The following is a 22727-nucleotide window of genomic DNA, read 5'->3' on the forward strand; positions in this document are numbered from 1 at the left end:
TTGAGTGGTTTATGCTTCCTGATTGGACTCTGACTAATATGTTAGGAAGAGTCCCAGGAGATAAACCCACACAGATGGGATTTGGGCATAGGTTTGGTTTCCCAGGGGGCAGTGCTGAGCTCTTTGCCAGTGGGAAATGGGATGCTGGTGATTTCCAGGAAGTGACCTCACAATGACTCAAGCTACCACTTACTGTTGATTGTGACGAAATGCCAGCTGAGGCACATGCCTTGGGAGCTAAGTGGTTGCTGCACTTGACCACTGTGAAGACTGGTGTGGGAAGGGTCGTTTCGGATGCACTTGAGCAGGGGTCCCCAACCCCTGAGCCATGGAGCCGTAAGGAGCCACACAGCAGGAGGTGAGTGGTGTCGAGTGAGGGAGTGAGGGAAGCTTCGTCTGTATTTTACAGCCACTCCCCTTTGCTCATATTCCTGCCTGAGCTCCACCTTCTCAGATCAGCAGCAGCATTAGATTCTCATAGGAGAACGCACCCTGTTGTGAACCGTGCATGTGAGGGATCTAGGTTGTGCTGTCCTTATGAGAATCTAATACCTATTGATCTGTCACTTTCTCCCATCACGCTCAGGTGGGACCATCCAGTTGCAGGAAAACAAGCTTAACGCGCCCACTGATTCTACATTATGGTGAGTTCTATAATTATTTTATTATATATTACAGTGTAATAATGGAAATAAAGTGCCTAATAAATGTAATGTGCTTAAATCTTTTGGCCCAGCTCCTACCTCCCGGCAGCCTCTCCAGGCCCAGAACTTTCTCCAGTCAGCCTCCACAGACCAAGCTCATGACTCACAATGGCCTATTTAGGCCCATACCCTACGTCACGGTAGTCTCCACAGATGAGGCTACTGCCTCACAACAGCCTCCACAGGCACAGCTCCACCATTACAATGGCCTCTTTAGACCCAGCTCCTGCCTCCCAGCCTTCTCTCCAGGCCCTGAACTTTCTCAAGTCGACCTCACCAGGCCCAGCTCATGCTTCTTGGCAGACTCTCCAGGCCCAGTTCCTGCATCTTGGCAGCCTCTCCAGGCCCAGCCTCTGCCTCCCGTCAGCCTCTACAGTCCCAACATCTGCCTCACAGCAGATTCTTCAGGCCCAGCATCTGCCTCACTGTGGACCCCCCAAGCCAAGCTCCCAACCTTTCAGCAGCTTCTACACACCCAGCTCCTGCCACCCAGTGGCCTTTTTAGGCCAAGCTCATGCCTCACAAGGGCCTTTCCAGGCCCAACTTTTGTCTCATGGCAACCTTCCCTGGCCAGATTCCTGCCTGTCTCCCAGCAGCCTAGACAGGCCCAGGTCTTGCCTCACACTGGCCTGTCTACATCCAGCTCTTGCCTCATGGTGGCCTCTCCAGGCCCAGCTCCTGTCCCAGGACGTCATCTCCAGGCCCAAAACTTCCTCAAGTCAGCCTCTCTAGTCCCAACTGCTGCCTCCTGGTGGCCTATGAAGGCCCAAAATCTCCTCAAGTTGACCTCTCCAGGCCCAGCTCCTGCCTCCTGTCAGCATCTACAGGCCCAACCTCTGCCTCATGGGGGCTTCTCCAGGCCCAGCTCTTCCTCTGGGCTGAGTCTATAGGCACAACTGCTGCCTCACAACAGCCTTTTTTGGCCCAGTTCCTGTCCAGCTCACAGCGGCCAATGTAGGCCCAAAACTTCCTCAAGTCAAACTCTCCAGGCCCGCCTTCTGCTTCCCGGTGGCATGAACAGGCCCAGCTTTGACTTGAGAACAGCCTCTGCAGGCCCTGCTCTTGCCTCCCAGGGGCTTCTCCAGGCCCAGCTCTTGTCTCATGGTGGCTGCCCCAGGCCAAGTTTCTGCCTGCCTGCCAGTAGCCTCAACAGGCACAGCTCCTCCCTCACAGTGGCCCATTTAGGCCCAACTCATGACTGTCGGGCCATTTCCAGGCCTAGTGCCTGCCTCCTGGCTGACTCTTGAAGCCCAAAACTTCCTCAAATCAGCCTTTTGCCCAACTTCTGTCTACTGTCGGACTCTACAGGCAAGCCTCTGCCTCACAGTGGACCCTCCAGACCCAGATGGTGTCTCACTGTGGCATCCTCAGGCGAAGCTGCTGCCTTTCGGCAGCTTCTATGGGCCCAGCTCCTGCCTTGCAATGGCCTCTTTAGGCCAAGCTCATGCCCCATGGCGACTTTTCCAGGCACAGCTTTTGCCTTTTGCAGCCTGTCCAGGCCCAGAATGTCCTTAACTCAGCATCTCCAGGACGAGCTTATCCTCCCAGTGCGTCTACAGGCCCGTCTCCTGCCTCACAACAACCTCCTTTGGCCCAACTCCTGCTGAGCTACTTGGCAGCCTCTGTAGGCCACAGAGTTCTTAAAGTAAAGCTTTCCAGGCCCACCTTCGGCCTCCCGGCAGCCTCGGCAATCAAACTATTCCCTCACTGCGGCCACCGAAAGCCAAGTTTCTCCCTGCCTCACGGCATCCTCCGAAAACTGAGCATTTGCCTCACGGTGGCCTCCCCAGGCCACGAATCTGCCTGCCTCCCAGGCAGCTGCTGCCTCACAATGGTCTCTTTAGGCCCAGCTCATGCTAGAAGACGGACTCTCCAGGCACGCTCTTGCCTCCTGGCAGGCTCTGCAGGCCCAAATTCTCCAAAAGTTGGCCTCTCCTAACTCAGCTCCTGCCTCATGTCGGCCTACACAGGCCCAGACTCTTACCACACAGTAGACCCTCCAGGCCCACCACTTGCCTGAGCATAGCCTCCTAAGGCCAAGCTCCTGCCTTTTGGCAGCTTCTACAGGCCCAGCTCCTGCCTCGCAATTGCCTTTGTAGGCCAAGATCATGCCGCGAAGTGGCCTTTCCTAGCCTAACTTTTGCTTTTTGATGCATACTCCAGTCCCAAAACTTCCCTCCAGTCAGCCGGTCCAGGCCAAGCTCTTCCTCCCAAAGGCTTCTGCAGGCCAAAATCGTCCTGAAGTCACCCTCTGCAGGCCCAGCTCCTGCCTCCAAGTGCTGTGTAGGCCAAGCTAATGCCTCACAGCACACTTTCCAGGCTGAGCGTTTCCTTTTGTGCATCTTCTCCAAGCCCTGAACTTACTCCAGTTGGCCTCTCCAGACCAAGCTCTCCCTCCCAGTGGCCTCTACAGGCCAAAACTGTCCTCAAGTCAGCCTCTCCAGGGCCAACTCCTAGCTACCAGTGGCTTCTGCAGGCTAAAATCGACCTCAAGTCAGCCTCTTCACACCCAGCTCTTGTCTCTAAGTGGCCTCTCCAGGAGCAAAACTTCCTCAAGTCGGCCTCTCCAGGCCCAGCCTCCTGCTTCCCGAGGGCATGTACAGGCCCAGCGTCTGCCTCACAGCAGACTCTCCACGCCCAGCTCTTCCCTGTCTGCTGCCTCTCCAGTCCAAAGCTGCTCCTGCCTTTCGGCAACTTGTACAGGCCCAGCTCCTCCCTCACGGTGGCCTCTTTTCGCCCAACTCATGCCTCTTGCAACCTGCCCAAGTGTCAGCTGCTGCCTCACACTGGCCTGTTGAGGCCCAGCTCATGCCTCTCGTGGCCTCAACGGGCCCAGCCCCTGCCTGTCGGCGGCCTCTACAGGCCCGGCCTCTACCTCACAGTGGGCTCTCCAGGCCCACCTCTTTCTCACCGTGGCCTCCTGGGGCAATGCTCCCCGCTCTCGGGAGCCTCTGCGGGCCCAGCTCCTGCCTCCCAGTGGCCTCTGTAGGCCAAGCCTGTGCCTCAGGGCAGCCTTTCCAGGCCTAGCGTTTGCTGCTTTGCATCCTCTCCAGGCTCTGGACTTCCTCCAGTCGGCCTCTCCAGGCCCAGCTCTTCCTCCCGGCGGCCTCTGCAGGCCCAGACTGTCGTCAAGTCGGCCTGTCCAGGACCAGCTCCTGCCTCCCGGCGCCCTCTGCAGGCCCAAGTCGTCCTCAAGTCGGCCTCCCCAGGCCCAGCTCCGGCCTCTCAGCGGCCGCTCCGGGTGCAAAAGTTCCTCGAGTCAGCCTCTCCAGGCCCAGCTCCTCCTGCCTCCCAGTGGCCTCTTTCAGCCCAGCCCAGCTCGTGCCTCCCGGCGGCCTTCCCGGCCTCCTGCCTCCCGAAGGCCTGCACAGGCCCACCCTCGGCCTCACAGCAGACTCTCCACACCCGGCTAGCTCTCGCCTCACTGTGGCCTCCCGAGTCCAAAACTCCTGCCTCTCGGACACTTCGGCAGGCCCAGCTCCCACCTGCCAGTGGCCTCTTCAGGCCCATGGGGCTCATTCCTCACAACGGCCTTTCCAGGCCCAGTTTTTCCCTTCCGGCGGCCTTTCCGGGCCAAGAACCTCCTCAAGTCGGCCTCTCCAGACCCACTTGCAGCCTCCTGGCGTCCTCTCCGGGCCCAGCTCTTCCTCCCGGCTGCGTCTCCAGGCCCGACTGCTGCCTCCCAACAACCTCTTTGGACTCAGCGCCTGCCCATCTCCTGGCGGCCTTGGTCGGCCCAGAGCTTCCTCAAGCCCAGCTCCCCAGGCCCAGGTCAGGCCTCACGGTGGCCTCTCCAGGATCAGCTCCTGCCCTCCGACGGCGTCTCCAGACCCGAAATGGTCTCTGGTCGGTGGGCTCCTCCACGCCCAGCTTGGGCCTCCCGGTGACCTCTGCAGGCCCAAGTCGTCCTGAAGTCGGCGTCTCCCGGCCCTGCCTCCCAGCAAGTAAGCAAGCTCTTTTGGCTGAACTCCTGCCCAGCTCCCAGCCGCCTTTGTAGGCCCCGAACTTTCTCAAGCCAAGCTCTTCAGGCCCACCTACTGCCTCTCGGTGGCCTGTACAGGCCCAGCCCTGGCTGTAGAACAGCCTCTGCAGGCCCCACTCTTGCCTCCCAGGGGCCTCTCCAGGCCCAGCTCTCGAAGCCATGGCAGCCTCCCGGGGCCAAGTCCCTGCCTGCCTCCCGGCAGCCTGCATGCGGCCCAGTTCCTCCCTCACGGTGGCCTGTTGATGCCCAACTCATGCCGCTGGCACCCTGCCCAGAGGCGTGAGTCCCTGCCTCACACTGGCCCCTCCCACGCTGACCCCTTGGCTCACACCGGCCCCTCCCACGCAGAGAGGTCAGCGTGACCCCTTGCCTCACACCGGCCCCTCCCAGGCTGAGAGGTTGGCGTGAGCCCCTTGCCTCACACCGACCCCTCCCATGCAGAGAGAGGTCAGCGTGAGCCCCTTGCCTCACACTGGCCCCTCCCATGCTGACCCCTTGGCTCACACCGGCCCCTCCCATGCAGAGAGGTCAGCGTGACCCCTTGCCTCACACCGGCCCCTCTCAGGCTGAGAGGTTGGTGTGAGCCCCTTGCCTCACACCGACCCCTCCCACGCAGAGAGAGGTCAGCGTGAGCCCCTTGCCTCACACTCGCCCCTCCCACGCTGACCTCTTGGCTCACACCGGCCCCTCCCATGCAGAGAGAGGTCAGCGTGACCCCTTGCCTGACACCGGCCCCTCCCACGCTGAGAGGTCGGCGTGAGCCCCTTGCCTCACACCGGCCCCTCCCACGCTGAGAGAGGTCCGCATGAGCCCCTTGCCTCACACTGGCCCCTCCCATGCTGAGGTCGGTGTGAGCCCCTTGCCTCACACTGGCCCCTCCCACGCTGACCCCTTGCCTCACACCGGACCCTCCCAGGCAGAGAGAGGTCAGCGTGAGCCCCTTGCCTCACACTGGCCCCTCCCATGCCGAGAGAGGTCAGTGTGAGCCCTTGCCTCACACTGGCCCCTCCCATGCCGAGAGAGGTCATCATCAAAAGGAATTAAATAGAATCATCGAATGAAATTGAATGGAGTAATCATCGAATGGAAACGAATGGAATCATCATCGAATGGAATCGAATGGAATCATCATTGAATGGAATCGAATGGACTCTTCAACAAGTGGAATCACATGGAATCCTCGAATGGAATCTAATGGAATCATCAGCACATGGAACCGAATGGAATCATCATGGAGTGGAATCGAATGGAATCATCATCAAATGGAATCCAAAGGGATCACTGAATTGAATGGAATGATCATCGAATGGACTCGAAGGGCATCATCGAATGGGATGGAATGGAATCATTGAATGGAATCGAATGGAATCATTGAATGGAATCAAATGGAATCGTCAAAAGGATTCGAATGGAATCATCATCGAATGGAATCAAATGGAATCATCGAATGGATTCAAATGGAATCACCATCGAATGGAATCGAATGGAAACATCGAATGGACACGAATGGAATCATCATTGAATGGAATCAAATGGTATCATTGAATGGACTCGAATGGAAACATCATGCTATGGAATCAGATGGAACCATCGATTGGCATCGAATTGAATCATCAGTGAATGGAATCTAAGGGAATAATCGAATGGGACTGAATGGAATCATCGAATGGTCTCGAGTGGAATCATCATCGAATGGAATCGGATGGAATCATGGAATGGAAACAAATGGAATCATCTTCGAATGGAATCGAATGGAATCATCGAATGGACTCGAATGGAATCATCATCAAATGGAATTGAAAGGAATCATTGAATGGAATCGAATGAAATCATCATTGAATGGAATGGAATGGAATCATCGAATGGATACGAATGGAGTCATCACTGAATGGAATCGAATGGAATCTTCGAAAGGACTCGATTGAAATAATCATTGAATGCAGTCAAATGGAATCATCATTGAATGGAATCAAATGGAATCATCATCAAATGGAATGGAATGGAATCATCCAATGGAGTAGAATTGAATCATCATTGAATGGAATCAAATAGAATCATCGAATGAAATCGAATGGAATCATCATCGAATGGCCTCGAATGGAACCATCATCAAATGAAATTGGATGGAATCAATGAAGGGACCCGAATGGAATCATCAAATGAACTTGAATGGAATCATCATTGAATGGAATCGAATGAAATCATCGAATGGACTCGAATGGAATCATCATCTAATGGAATCGAATGGGATCATCATGAAATGGAATCGAATGGCATCATCATCAAAATACAATGGATTCACTGAAAGGACTCGAATGTAATGATCAAATGAACTCAAATGGAATCATCAAATGGAATCGAATGGAATCATTGGACTCAAATGGAATTATCGAATTGACTCGAATGGAGTCATCGAATGGACTCTAATGGAATCATCATAAAAAGGAATCTTATGGAATCATCAAATGGACTTGAATGTAATCATTGAATGGACTTGAATGAAGTCATAGAATGGACTCGAATGGAATTATCCAATGGAATCGAATGGAATGCTCGAATAGAATCAGATGGGATAATCAAATGGAATCAAAAGGAATCATCATCGAATGGAATCAAATGGAATCATAGAATGGAATCAAAGGCAGTCATTAAATGGAATCAAATGGAATCATAGAATGGAATCGAATGGAATCGTCAAGTGGAATCGAGTGGAATCATTGAATGGAATCAAATGGAATCATTGTCAAAAGGAATGGAATGGAATCAATGAATGGAAATGAATGGAATCACCAATGAATGGAATCGAATGGAATCATCTTTGAATGGAATCGAATGGAATCATCGAATGGACTCGAATAGTATCATCATCAAATGGAATCAGTTGGAGTCATCTAATGGGCACGAATAGAATCATCCTCAAATGGAATTGAATGGAATCATCTAAGGTACTCGAATGGAATCATCATTGAATGGAATAGAATGGAATCATCAAATGGAATTGGACGGAATCATCATCGTATGGAATCAAGTGGAATCATCGAATGGACTCAAATGTAATCATCAGAGAATGGAATCAAATAGAATCATCAAATCGACTCGAATGGAATCATCATCAAATGAAATAGAAGGGAATCATTGAATGGACTCAAAAGGAATCATCATCGAATATAATCAAAAGCAATTATCAAATGGATTTGAATAGAATCATCAAATGGACTCGAATGGAATCATCATTGAATGGCATCAAATGGAATCATCGAATGGACTCGAATGAGATCATCACTGAATGGAATCAAATGGAATCATCGAATGGAATCGAATGGAAACATCATCGAATGGAATCAAATGGAATCATTGAATGGGCTCAAATGAAATCATTATCGAATGGAATCAAATGGAATCATCGAATGGAATTGAATGGAATCGTCATTGAATGGAATCGAATGGAATCATTGAATGGAGTCTAATGGAATCATCGTTGAATATAATCAAAAGCAATTATCAAATGGATTTGAGTAGAATCATCAAATGGACTCGAATGGAATCATCATTGAATGGCAGATGGAATCATCGAATGGACTCGAATGAAATCATCATTGAATGGAATCAAATGGAATCATCGAATGGAATCGAATGGAAACATCATCAAATGGAATCAAATGGAACCACTGAATGGACTCAAATGAAATCATTATTGAATGGAATCAAATGGAATCATCAAATGGAATTGAATGGAATCGTCATTGAATGGAATTGAATGGAATCACTGTATGGACTCAAATGGAATCCTCATCTAATGGAATTGATAGGAATCATCTAATGGACCCGAAAAGAATCATCTAATGGACTCAAAAGGAATCATCATCAAATGAAATTGAATAGAATCACCAAATAGAGATGAAAGGAATCATCACCAAATAGAAATGAATGGAATCATTGAATGGACTCAAAAGGAATATCGTTGAATGGAATCAAAAGCCATCATTGAATGGACTGAAATGGAATTATCGAATGGACTCGAATGGAATCACTGAATGGACTTGAATGGAATCATCATCGAGGGGACTCAGATTGAATGATCGAATGGACTCGAATGGAATCATAGATTGGACTCAAATGGAATTATCGAATGGGCTCGAATGGAATCATCAAATAGACTCGAATGGAATAATTATGGAATGGAATGAAATGGAATAATCAAATGGAATTGAATGGAATCATCGAATGGAATCGATTGGAATCTTCATCGAATGTAATAAGATGGAATCATCAAATGGAATCGAATGCAGTCATCATCGAATGGACTCGAATGGTGTCATCATCGAATAGAATCGAATGGAATCATCAAATGGATTTGAATGGAATCATCATCGAATGGAATCTAATGGAATAATAGAATGAACTGGAATGGAATCATCGAATGGAGTTGAATCATCATCAAATGAAATCGAATGGAATCATAGAATAACATCGAATGGAATCATCATCGAATGGAGTCAAATGGAATCAACGAATGGATTCGAATGGAATCATCATCGAATGAAATCGAACAGAATCATAGAATAGCATCAAATGGAATCATTGTCGAATGGAGTCGAATGGAATCATCGAATGGATTCAAATGGAATCGTCATGGAATGTAATCGAATGGAATCTTCGAATGGACCCAAATGGAATCATCATCAAATGCAATCGAATGGAATCATCATCGAATGGAATCGAATGGAATTGTCATCGAATGGAAATGAATCTAATCATCATTGAATGGAATCAAATGGAATCGTCATCGAATGGAATCGAATGGAATCATAGAATTGAATAGAATGGAATAATCATCAAATGGAATCGAATAGAATCATTGAATGAAATCGAATGGAATCATCATCGAGTGGAGTCGAATGGAATCATCAACGAATGGAATTGAATGGAATCATAGAATGGAATCCAATGTAATCATCATCGAATTGAACCCAATGGAATCATTAAATGGACGTGAATGGAATCATCGAATGGACTCGAATGGAATCATCATCGATTGGGATAGAATGGAATCATGGAATGCAATCGAATGGAATCATCATCGAATGAAATCAAATGGAAGTATCGAATGGACTCGAATGGAATCATCATCGAATGGAATTGAATGGAATCATCGAATGGACTCAAATGGAATCATCATCGAATGGAATTGAAAGGAATCATCAAATGGACTTGAATGGAATCATAGAATGGACTCGAATGGAATCATCATTGAATGCAATCGAATAGAATCATTGAATGGCATCGCATGGAATCATCATCAAATGGAATCGAATGGAATCATCGAATGGACTTGAATGTAATCACCATTGAATGGAATTGAATGGAATCATCATCGAATGAAATCAAATGGAATCATCGAATGGACTCGAATGCAATCATCATTGAATGGAATCAAATGCAAGCATTGAATGGACTCGAATGGAATCATCATTGAATGAAATTGAAAGGAATCATAGAACGGAATCGAATGGAATCCTCGAATGGTATCGAATGGTATCATCGAATCAACGAATGGATTCGAATGGAATCATCATCAAATGAAATTAAAGGGAATCATTGAGTGGCATCGAAATGAAGCATCATCCAATGGAATCAAATGGAATCATCTAACGGACTTGTTTGGAATCATCATCAAATAGAATTGAGTGGAATCATCAAATGGACACAAATGGAATCGTCATCGAATGGAATCAAATGGAATCATCATCAAATGGAGTCGAATAGAATCATCATAGAATTGAATGGAATGGAATCATCTAATGGAATAGAATGGAATCATCATCGAATGGAATCAAATAGAATCATCATATGAAATCAAATGGAATCATCATTGAATGGAATAGAATGGAATCATGATCGAATGGAATCATCATCAAATGGAATCGAATGCAATCATCAACAAATGGAATTGCATGGAATCATTGGAATCTAATGGAATCATCATCACATGAAACTGAATGGAACCATCATTGAGTGGAATCTAATGGAATCATCATCAAATGGAATCCAATGGGATCACTGAATTGAATGGAGTGATCATCGAATGGACTCAAAGGGAATCATCAAATGGGATTGAAAGGAATCATCGAATGGAATCGAATGGAATCATCGAATGGATTCGAATGGAATCATCGAATGGAATCGAATGGAATCATTGAATGGACTCAAGTGGAATCATCATTGAATGGAATCAAATGGAATCATTGAATGGACACGAATGGAATCATCATTGAATGGAATCCAATGGAATCATTGAATGGACTCAAATGGAAATATCATCAAATGGAACCAAATGGAATCATTGAATGGCATCGAATAGAATCATCAATGAATGGTACCTAAGGGATTATTCAAATGGACTCGAATGGAATCTTCTAATGTACTCGAATGGAATTATCATCGAATGGAATCATCGAATGGACTCGAATGGAGTCATTTTCAAATGGAATCTAATGGAATCAGAGAATGGACTCGAATGGATCATCAATGAATGGAATCAAATGGAATCATCGAAAGGCATTGAATGGAATCATCATGGAATGGAATGGAATGGAATCATTGAATGGACTCGAAAGGAGTCATGATCAATTGGAATCGAATGGAATCTTCGAATGGACTCAATTAAAATCATCATTGAATGCAAGTGAGTGGAATCATCATCAAATGGAATCCAATGGAATCATCATCGAATGGAATCGAATGGAATCATCATCGAATGTAATCATATGGAATCATCATCGAATGGAACCGAATGGAATAACCATCGAATGGAATCGAATGGGATCATCATCGAATGGAATAGAATGGAATCATCCAATGGAATAGAATGGAATCATCGAATGGGATCAAATGTAATCATCGAATGAAATTGAATGGAATCATCATCGAATGGAATACAATGGAATCATCATCAAATGGAATCGAATGGATTCATCATCCAATGTAATTTAATGAACTCATCATCGGATGGAATCAAATGGAATCATCATCGAATGGAATCAAATGGAATCATCCAATGTAATAGAATTGAATCTTCATCGACTGGAATCAAATACAATTATTGAATGAAATCGAATGGAATCATCAACAAAAGGAATTGAATGGAATCATAGAATGGAATCCAATGTAATCATCATCGTATTGAACTCAATGGAATCATTAAATGGACACGAATGGAATCATTGAATGGACGCAAATGGAATCATCATGAAATGGAATCAAATGGAATCATTCAATGGAATCGAATGGAATCATCATTGAATGAAATCAAATGGGATCATCAAATGGAATCATCATCGAATGGAATCGAATTGGAATCATCGAATGGACTCGAATGGAATCATCATTGAATGGACTCAAAAAGAATTATCAAATGGACTCGAATGGAATCATCATCAAATGGACTCAAATGGAAAGATCAAAAGGACTCGAATGGAATCATGGATTGGACTCAAATGGAATTATCGAATGGGCTCGAATGGAATCATCGAATGGACTCAAATGGCATCATTATCGAATGGAATCAAATGGTATTGAATTGAATCAAATGGAATCATCAAACATGATTGCAATCATCTTCGATTGGAATCAAATGTAATCATCAAATGGAATCAAATGCAGTCATCATCGAATGGAATCGAATGGAATCATCATCGAATAGAATTGAATGGAATCATTGAATGGAATCGAATGGAATAATGGAATGGAATTGAATGGAATCAGCATTGAACAATATCGAATGGAATCATAATCGAATAGAATCGAATGGAATCATTGGAATCATCATCAAATGGAGTCAAATGGAATCATCAAATGGACTCAAATGGAATCATCATAGAATGGAATTGAATGGGATCATCGAGTGAAATCGAATGGATTCATCACTGAATGGGATCGAATGGTATCATGGAATGCACTCAAATGGAATCATCAACGAATGGTATCCAATGGTATCTTTGAATGCAGTCGAATGGAATCATCTTCAATTGGAATCAAAAGGAATCACCGAAAGGACTCGAATGGAATAATCATCAAAAGGAATCAAATGGAATCATTGAATGGAATCAAATGGAATCATCATCGAATGGAATTGAATGGAATCATCGAATGGACTCGAATGGAATCATCATCGTATGAAATCGAATGGAATCATCGAAAGGAATCGAAAGTAATCATCATCAAATGGCATCAAATGGAATCATCATCGAATGGAATAGAAAAGAATCAACATCAAATGGAGTCGAAAGGAATCATCATTGAATGGAATCCAAAGGAATCATCATTGAATGGAACTGAATGAAATCATCATTGAATGGAACGGAAAGGAATCATCATCGAATGGAATCCCATGGAATCATCATCGAATGGAATCGAATGGGATCATCATCAAATGGAATCGAATGGAATCATCGAATGGAATTGAATGGAGTCATTGAATTGAATGGAATCATCGAATGGTCTCAAATGGAATCATCTTCAACTGGAATTGAATGGAATCATTGCATAGAATTGAATGGAGTTATCGAATGGACTCGAATGGAATCAACATCAAATGGAATCAAACGGAATTATCGAATGGAATCAAAGAATCATCGGGTGGACTCAAATGGAATCATCGAATGGAATGGAGTGGAATAATTCATGGACTTGAATGCAATCATCTTCGAATGGAATCAAATGGAATCACCGAATGGACTCGAATGAAATGATCATCGAATGGAATTGAATGGAATCCATCATCGGATGGAAACGAATGGAATCATCATCAAATGGAATCGAATGGAATCATCAAATGAAATCAGATGGAATCATCATCGAATGGAATCGAATTATGGAATGAAATCGAATGTGATTATCATCAAATGGACTCGAATGGAATCATCATCCAATGGAAACTAATGGAATCAACATTGAATAGAATTGAATGGAAACACTATCGAATTGAAACGACTGGAATTATCATGAAATTGAAATGGATGGACTCATCATCGAATGGATTCGAATGGAATCATCAAATGGAATTGATTGGAATCATCATCAAATGGAATCGAATGGAATCATTGAATGGAATCGAATGGAATCATCATCAGATGGAAATGAATGGAATCATCATAGAATGGAATCGAATGGATTCATTGAATGGAATCAGATGGAATCATCGAATGGACTTGAATAGAATCATCGAATGGACTTGAATGGAATCATTAATGAATGAAATTGAATGGAATCATCGAATGGTCTCGAATGGAATCATCATTGAATGGAATCGAATTTAATCATCAAATGGAGTCAAATGGAATCATCATTGAATGGAATCAAATAGAATCGGCATCAAATAGAATCGAATGGAGTCATCATCAATGGAATCGAATGGAATTTTTTTCAAATGGAATCGAATGGAAACGTCATCGAACAGAATCGAATGGGATCATCGAATGAAACTGAATGAAATCATCATCAAAACGAATCAAAATAAAGAATGGAATCCAATGGAATCATTGAATGGAATCAAATGGAATCATCATTGAATGGACTCGAATGGAGTCATCATCGAATGGAATCAAATGGAATCATTGAATGGACTAGAATGGAATCATCAAATGGAATCTAATGTAATCATCGAATGAAATCAAATGGAATCATTGAATGGAATCAAATGGAATCATCATTGAATGGAATCGAATGAAATCATGGAATGCACTCGAATGGAAACATTGAATGGACTCAAATGGAATCAACATTGAGTGGAATCAAAACAACAAATGGCATTGAATGGAATAATCAAATGGAATCATCATCGAATGGAATAGAATGGAATCATCGAATGGACCCAAAAGGAATTATCATCAAACATAATCAAATGGAATCATCGAATGGAATCCAATGGAATCATCATTGAATGGAATCGAATGGAATCATCATCAAATGGAATCGAATGGAATCATCATCAAATGGAATCGAATGGAATCATCATCAAATGGAATCGAATGGAATCATCATCAAATGGAATCGAATAGAATCATCATCAAATGGAATCGAATGGAATCATCAATGAATGGAATCGAATGGAGTCATTGAATGGAGTCCATTAAAATCATCCTCGAATGGAACCGAATGCAGTCATCATCTAACGGAATCAAATGGAATCATTGAATGGACTCAATGGAATCATCATCACATGGAATCGAATGGAATCATCGAATGGACTCAAATGGAATCATCATCGAATGGAATCCAATGGAATCATCAATTGGACATGAATGGAATCACCATTGAATGGAATTGAATGGAATCTTCGAATGGAATTGAATGAAATTATTGAATGGAATCGAATAGAATCATCATTGAATAGAATCGAATTAGATCATCATCGAATGGAATCTAATGAAATCATCATCGAATGGAATCTAGTGGAGTCATCATCTAATGGAATTGAATGGATTCAGCAAGGAATGGAATCGAATGGAGAAATCGAATGGAATCCGTTGGACTCATCATCGAATGGAAACGAATGCAGTCATCATAGAATGGAATCGAATGGAATCAACGAAGGGACACGAATTGTGTCATCATTGAATGGAGTCTGATGGAATCATCGAATGGACTCGAATGGGATCATCGAGTGGACTCGAATGGAAACATCGTGTGGAATCGAAGGGAATCTTCGAATGGACTCTAATGGAATCATCATCGAATGGAATCATCGAATGGACTCTAATGGAATCATCATCGAATGGAATCAAATGGAATCATCGAATGGACTCAAATGGAATCATTGAATGGACTCGAATGGAATCATCATCGAATGGAATCGAGTGTAATCCTCGAATGGAATCAAATGGAATCATCAAATGGAATTGAACACATTAGTAAGAAACTTACTTGAACCAAAAAATAGAAAAACAAACAAACCAAAATCCCCTAAAACTGTGATGAGCAAAGTAGACATCAGAACAGGAAATATCACTGGGGATGAAGAATAACATTTCTTTTTTTCTTTTTTTTATACTATAAGTTTTAGGGTACATGTGCACATTGTGCAGGTTAGTTACATATGTATACATGTGCCATGCTGGTGTGCTGCACCCACTAACTTATCATCTAGCATTAGGTATATCTCACAATGCAATCCCTCCCCCCTCCCCCCACCCCACCACAGTCCCCAGAGTGTGATATTCCCCTTCCTGTGTCCATGTGATCTCATTGTTCAATTCCCACCTATGAGTGAGAATATGCGGTATTTGGTTTTTTGTTCTTGCGATAGTTTACTAAGAATGATGATTTCCAATTTCATCCATGTCCCTACAAAGGACATGAACTCATCATTTTTTATGGCTGCATAGTATTCCACGGTGTGTATGTGGCACATTTTCTTAATCCAGTCTATCATTGTTGGACATTTGGGGTGGTTCCAAGTCTTTGCTATTGTGAATAATGCTGCAATAAACATAACGTGTGCATGTGTCTTTATAGCAGCATGATTTATAGTCCTTTGGGTATATACCCAGTAATGGGATGGCTGGGTCAAATGGTATTTCTAGTTCTAGATCCCTGAGGAATTGCCACACTGACTTCCACAATGGTTGAACAAGTTTACAGTCCCACCGACAGTGTAAAAGTGTTCCTATTTCTCCACATCCTCTCCAGCACCTGTTGTTTCCTGACTTTTTAATGATTGCCATTCTAACTGGTGTGAGATGGTATCTCATTGTGGTTTTGATTTGCATTTCTCTGATGGCCAGTGGTGATGAGCATTTTTTCATGTGTTTTTTGGCTGCATAAATGTCTTCTTTTGAGAAGTGTCTGTTCATGTCCTTCACCCACTTTTTGATGGGGTTGTTTGTTTTTTTCTTGTAAATTTGTTTGAGTTCATTGTAGATTCTGGATATTAGCCCTTTGTCAGATGAGTAGGTTGCGAAAATTTTCTCCCATTTTGTAGGTTGCCTGTTCACTCTGGTGGTAGTGTCTTTTGCTGTGCAGAAGCTCTTTAGTTTAATTAGATCCATTTGTCCATTTTGTCTTTTGTTGCCATTGCTTTTGGTGTTTTAGACATGAAGTCCTTGCCCATGCCTGTGTCCTGAATGGTAATGCCTAGGTTTTCTTCTAGGGTTTTTATGGTTTTAGGTCTAACGTTTAAATGTTTAATGCATCTTGAATTGATTTTTATATAAGGTGTGAGGAAGGGATCCAGTTTCAGCTTTCTACATATGGCTAGCCAGTTTTCCCAGCACCGTTTATGACAGAGACACAACCAAAAAACAGAATTTTAGACCAATGTCCTTGATGAACCATTGATGCAAAAATCCTCAATAAAATACTGGCAAAACGAATCCAGCAGCACACCAAAAAGCTTATCCACCATGATCAAGTGGGCTTCATCCCTGGGATGCAAGGCTGGTTCAATATACGCAAATCAATAAATGTAATCTAGCATATAAACAGAGCCAAAGACAGAAACAACACGATTATCTCAATAGATGCAGAAAAAGCCTTTGACAAAATTCAACAACCCTTCATGCTAAAAACTCTCAATAAATTAGGTATTGATTGGACGTATTTCAAAATAATAAGAGTTATCTATGACAAACCCACAGCCAATATCATACTGAATGGGCAAAAGCTGGAAGCATTCCCTTTGAAAACTGGCACAAGACAGGGATGCCCTCTCTCACCACTCCTATTCAACATAGTGTTGGAAGTGCTGGCCAGGGCAATTAGGCAGGAGAAGGAAATAAAGATATTCAATTAGGAAAAGAGGAAGTCAAATTGTCCCTGTTTGCAGATGACATGATTGTATATCTAGAAAACCCCATTGTCTCAGCCCAAAATCTCCTTAAGCTGATAAGCAACTTCTGCAAAGTCTCAGGATACAAAATCGAGGTACAAAAATCACAAGCATTCTTATACACCAGCAACAGACAAACAGAGAGCCAAATCATGAGTGAACTCCCTTTCACAATTACTTCAAAGAGAATAAAATACCTAGGAATCCAACTTACAAGGGATGTGAAGGACCTCTTGAAGGAGAACTACAAACCACTGCTCAAGGAAATAAAAGAGGATACAAATAAATGGAAGAACATTCCATGCTCATGGGTAGGAAGAATCAATATCATGAAAATGGCCATACTGCCCAAGGTAATTTATAGATTCAATGCCATCCCCATCAAGCTACCAATGCCTTTCTTCACAGAATTGGAAAAAACTACTTTGAAGTTCATATGGAACCAAAAAAGTGCCCGCATTGCCAAGTCAATCCTAAGCCAAAAGAACAAAGCTGGAGGCATCACACTACCTGACTTCAAACTATACTACAAGGCTACAGTAACCAAAACAGCATGGTACTGGTACCAAAACAGAGATATAGATCAATGGAACAGAACAGAGCCCTCAGAAATAATGCCGCATATCTACAACTATCTGATCTTTGACAAACCTGAGAAAAACAAGCAATGGGGAAAGGATTCCCTATTTAATAAATGAAGAATAACATTTCAAAATGACAAAGGGGAAAATACACCAAGAAGTCATGTAAATAAGAAATATGTATGCACACAATAGCATTACTTCAAAATACATAATAGAAAACCTATTAAAACTGAAAGGTAAAATAGTACAACCAAAGTCATCCATGGGGATTTCAACAGTCTCCTGCCAGAAATTTTTAAATTTTGTTAAACGGAAAGTTGGTAAGGGTAGAGAGGATCTCATAAATATAATTAGCCAACTTGATCTAATTGAATTTTTTAGAATAATCTAAGGATGAGGAATGAGGTAGCAGAGAAAGAAAAGGCAGACATCAACGTGACATTAGTGTTTCAAGGCTATGAGAATACACCAATAATGGTGTGTGTGTGTGTGCAGATGGTAAGCTCAATCTTAAAAATATTGAGTTTTAACTGACAATTCATTATTAGTAAAGATAAGAGGAAATGATATCTAGTGAGAGGCTATATGACTGAACTCTAAGAGAAAGGTCACAGCAGAAATTGTGTACTTGACAGCTCTATAAGGAGGTCAGTCAAAAATAAGTCAGTGATGAATTCTCTGGTGTAAAAGCAGAGGAGTGAGGATTAGATTGAAAACACATGGAAGCAGAGTGACTTATGATAAAAACATGAGCTTGAAAATCCTGCAGAGAGGGCTTTAAATCCTAGGTATGATATTCTGCTTGTGTAGTCAATAGTGATAAAAACACAACAACAAAGAGAGGTAAAGAGCACTTTCCTTTGATATAAGTAAAGGGCATGTCTTTTTGGATATCTATATATCTATATCTATATCTATATATATATATATGTATTCAACTGAGATTCAACATGTTTCTCTCATTGAAACAGCAAGCTCTCCAGGCCTTCATGTTCCCAGTGAGGTAGGTAACCTTCTGATGATTATACTCACCCTCCCTCATTGCAAAGCTCCCATTGTTATTGTCTTGGCTCTGGATTCCCTCGAAAATAGACTATGAAACAAATATCTGGGGTCAGATACTTTAATCAGAAATTGAGTGAGCACGGAAATGGAGAAAATGAAACAGAACACAAAGCCAGTGTGAATGAGTAGTTACTGCTATGTGCTCAGTAATGATGGAGGTATGGAGATTGTGTCAAAATAACTTTACAAAGAGATGGGGATGCTGGAATCCCCATCTCTTATTGCTTAAGGATTACCTTAGAATCATTAACTCTCCACCCCTAACTCCTTTTTTGTTCCTATGTGTGGTTGAGAAGCACTGGTTAGCCTCAAGAAGCTTACAGGCAGGCCCAAAAATCAGAAAGACAGGCATGATGTGGGGAGCTCTCAGTTAGCTGGAAACAGGTGAATTTCAGGTGAACACATTGAGTCCAGGACACAGAAGACAAGTCATCAGCAATATCTGTTATAGCCAGTTTTCTTTTTCTTTTTAAGAATATATATACTTTCTATTAGGGATCCCCAAGTCCCCCTTTGTTTTAATGATTCACATAACCCAAGAAAGCTGATTTTTTTTGTGGTTATATTTTCTAACAGTGAAAAAAACCAGATTAAAATAATCAGAAGCATAAAAGCACATAAAGTTGAGTCCAGGACAAACCAGATGTGAGCTTACAGGTGTCCTTTCATAGTGGGGACTTCACACTGACTAATTTTCTTTACAATGGTGTGAGACAACATGTGTGAACTTGTTGCCAACTAGGGAAGCTCAGTCAGTCTTGAGTCCAGGGTTTTTATTAGGATTCCACCAAATATGCATCGAACGTCCTGTGACTGAACTTAGCTACTTAGTTCCCAACCTCCCTATGCCCTAAGAGAGGTCATATTAATATGGCATTACACAAAGTCTTAGGCATACAGAAACAGGTGCTCACAAGAAATCACGTTGTAAACATCGCCTATTTGATATGACCTACGTTTTCAGGTATACAAAGACTCTCATCAGGCAGCATATACCAAGGGCTCATAGGTTATCATCTCCCAGGAGCTTGTCAAGGGCCAGTCCTGAAGACCTTTGGAATGCGCAAGGTTTTGGAAAGCCATGTCTGCAGAATTAACCCTTCATTACACAACCTCCAAGAATTTTTTTTATCATTAAAAATGTTTTTTGATCTTTGACAATGTACCAACCAATACTGAGTAATTAGTAACAACAGTGTACTCCTGAGTACTTGCACCTGCAACGAGAAAAAGGACAGATCCACTTACATAAGACAGATGCAAATAGACACCACTATGACAAGTAAAGCTGGAATAATCAATAAATTACTAAAGACAAAGTGGGGCTGGTCAGATTGGGAGACCGCTGACAGCTGCAGAAGTTGGGAAAGATCCATCATCTTGAAAACTTTTTCCCCACAAACCCACTGCGATCTCTCAAGCAATTGGTAAGGAATCCAAGAGAGTCTGTATATGACACAGATCAGGGGGAGCAGAACACTTGGGAGGTGACCAGGTCTTGGGGGCCCAGCCCTTATGAATGGGATTAGTGCCTTTATAAAAGAAGCTCAATGGAGTTCTTGTGTGCCTTCCACTATGTGATGACATAGAAAGAAGGCACCATCTATGAACCATGAAATGGGCTCTCATCAACACTGAATTTGTGAGCATCTTGACCTGAGATCTTACAGCCTCAAGAAGTGTGAAAAAAGAAATATCTGTTGTTTTTTAGTCACCCAGTTTATGTTATTTTGTTATAAGAGTCCAAATAGAGCAAGATATTCCACTTAATATGTAGGGGAAGGCAACAAAAACTGCCACACTTAGAATACTCCTGATGCTGGGAATATGAAAACAGGAAAAACAAAACAAAACTGCTCTTGAAGGTGAAGGAGGAATATCACTGAGCTCACCAACTCAGCCAGGAAAAGAACAGAAGTGTGAGAAGGCTACATTCATGAGACCCTGAGTAAAAGTACCTGCATAAGACTGAGATGAAATTACCTACCCTAGTTATAACTGAAATCCCAAAAAGAAAAGAGGGAAAAATAATGGAGCAAAAGAAATATTTTTCAAAATAACTGCCAAAAATATTCTAAAAGAAGTGACAGAAAATCAAACTTCAAATATAGGAAACTCATAGAATGTCAAATAGAACAAAAATAAATAAGAATTCCATCTTGAAAAATCTTTAAAAAATCAAGTCTAAATTTTATATCTTGCTCCAAATATATAGAGATATAAATAGGTTATCATCAAGATATGGAGAAAGCCATATCATGGAAACACTAAAATAATGCTGTGGAAGGACTACATTGATATTAGACACAACAGAGTTCAGAACAAGAAATACTATCAGAGATGAGAGACAATAAATAATATAATAATTATCAAGATGTAAACATCCTACTAATTAGGGTATGCAGCTAACAACAGAACCTCCAAATACATGAGGTAAAACAGGAAAGAAATCAAAAGTGAACTAGAAAAATCCAAAATTGTATTTGCAGACTTCAACACTTTTGTCTTAGTAATGGAAAGACTAGGCACAAACTCAGTAATCATATGGAGGATAAGAACAACAATATCACCAACAAGATAGCCAATCTTCAATGGCAGATACTCTTTCCTTTCAAGTGAAAAAAAAATCAGTATGGCATATTCTCTAACAAACCCAGAATTTCTAATATTTGCGTTCTTCCTTCCTTCTTTCCATTTTCTTTTCTCTTCTCTTCCCTTGCATTCTTCCTTCCTTCCTTTTCCGCTTTCTTTCCCTTTCTTTTTTCTCCTTCCTTCCTTCTTTCCTTCCCCTTATTCTTCCTTCCCTCCTCCCTCCCTTGCTTTCTCCCTCCCTTCTTTTCTTCCTTCTTTTCTCTTATTCTTTCTCACTTTCTTTTTTCTCCATTCCTCCCTTCCTTTTTTCCTCCCTCCCTCCCTTCCTTTCCTTTTTCCTTCCTTCCTCCCTTCTATTTTCTTTGTTTGCCTTACTCCTTTTTACCATTCTCCCTTCCTCCTTTCCTTCCTTTCCTTTTTCTTCCTTCCTCCCTTCTATTTTCTTTGTTTGCCTTACTCCTTTTTACCATTCTCTCTTCCTCCTTTCCTTCCTTCTTTTCTCACTTTTTTTCTCTTTCTTTCTTCTTGCTTTCTTTTTTCTCCTTCCCTGCCTTTCTCCCTTCCTCCCTCCCTCCCTCCCTTCTCTCATTTCCTCCTTTTCTTTCTTCTTTCCTTCCTTCTTTTTTCTTTCTTCTCTTTCTTTCTCTTTACTGCAATTCATATGATTTTTAAAAAATTAAGAAAGAGGCAGAAAAATAAAGAACACTTTAATCTGCAGGTAAATAGATTATGTCTGCTGTAGACAAAATAATGGCCTCCCAAAAATGTTCATGTCCTAATTCCCGGAGTCTAACATACAAGTATGTTAGGTTGCGTGGCAGTGGGAAATTAGATTTCGAGTGAAATTAAGGTTCCAAAGGCAGCGGGGGCAAAATCCACAGCGGCAAAAAGATGCAGCATCGGGCAAAAAGCCACGGTGGAGGTTGGAGAAAGACGCGGCGGTGGGGGAAAAAAGCCACGCTGAGGGGGTTAAA

The 22727-nt window shown here is 42.7% G+C and overlaps 1 protein-coding gene and 2 pseudogenes across 1 annotated transcript; all 3 read left to right on the plus strand.

The window, feature by feature from the left end:
* The first annotated feature begins 1462 nt into the window (after positions 1 to 1462).
* Positions 1463 to 3803, plus strand: LOC134730794 (putative uncharacterized protein FLJ92257; annotated as a pseudogene).
* LOC134730793 (putative uncharacterized protein FLJ44672) lies at positions 3513 to 4040 on the plus strand (annotated as a pseudogene).
* Positions 3523 to 22727, plus strand: LOC129398155 (putative uncharacterized protein FLJ44672). The gene is made up of 2 exons (XM_055114456.2): positions 3523 to 4648; positions 20126 to 22727. The coding sequence occupies exons 1-2, from the start codon at positions 4213 to 4215 to the stop codon at positions 20317 to 20319; spliced, it is 630 nt and encodes a 209-aa protein (XP_054970431.1). The 5' UTR covers positions 3523 to 4212; the 3' UTR covers positions 20320 to 22727.

The sequence above is a fragment of the Pan paniscus genome, chromosome 6, assembly GCF_029289425.2.
Source record: "Pan paniscus chromosome 6, NHGRI_mPanPan1-v2.0_pri, whole genome shotgun sequence".
NCBI classification, from domain to species: domain Eukaryota; kingdom Metazoa; phylum Chordata; class Mammalia; order Primates; family Hominidae; genus Pan; species Pan paniscus.

Excerpts from the sequence above, each read along its gene's own strand:
- LOC129398155 (XM_055114456.2), top strand. The coding sequence starts at position 4,213 with ATGGGGCTCATTCCTCACAACGGCCTTTCCAGGCCCAGTTTTTCCCTT. Across the intron at positions 4,649-20,125 it reads CCGGCCCTGCCTCCCAGCAA|GTATACAAAGACTCTCATCA; the intron begins GTAAGCAAGCTC and ends CTACGTTTTCAG.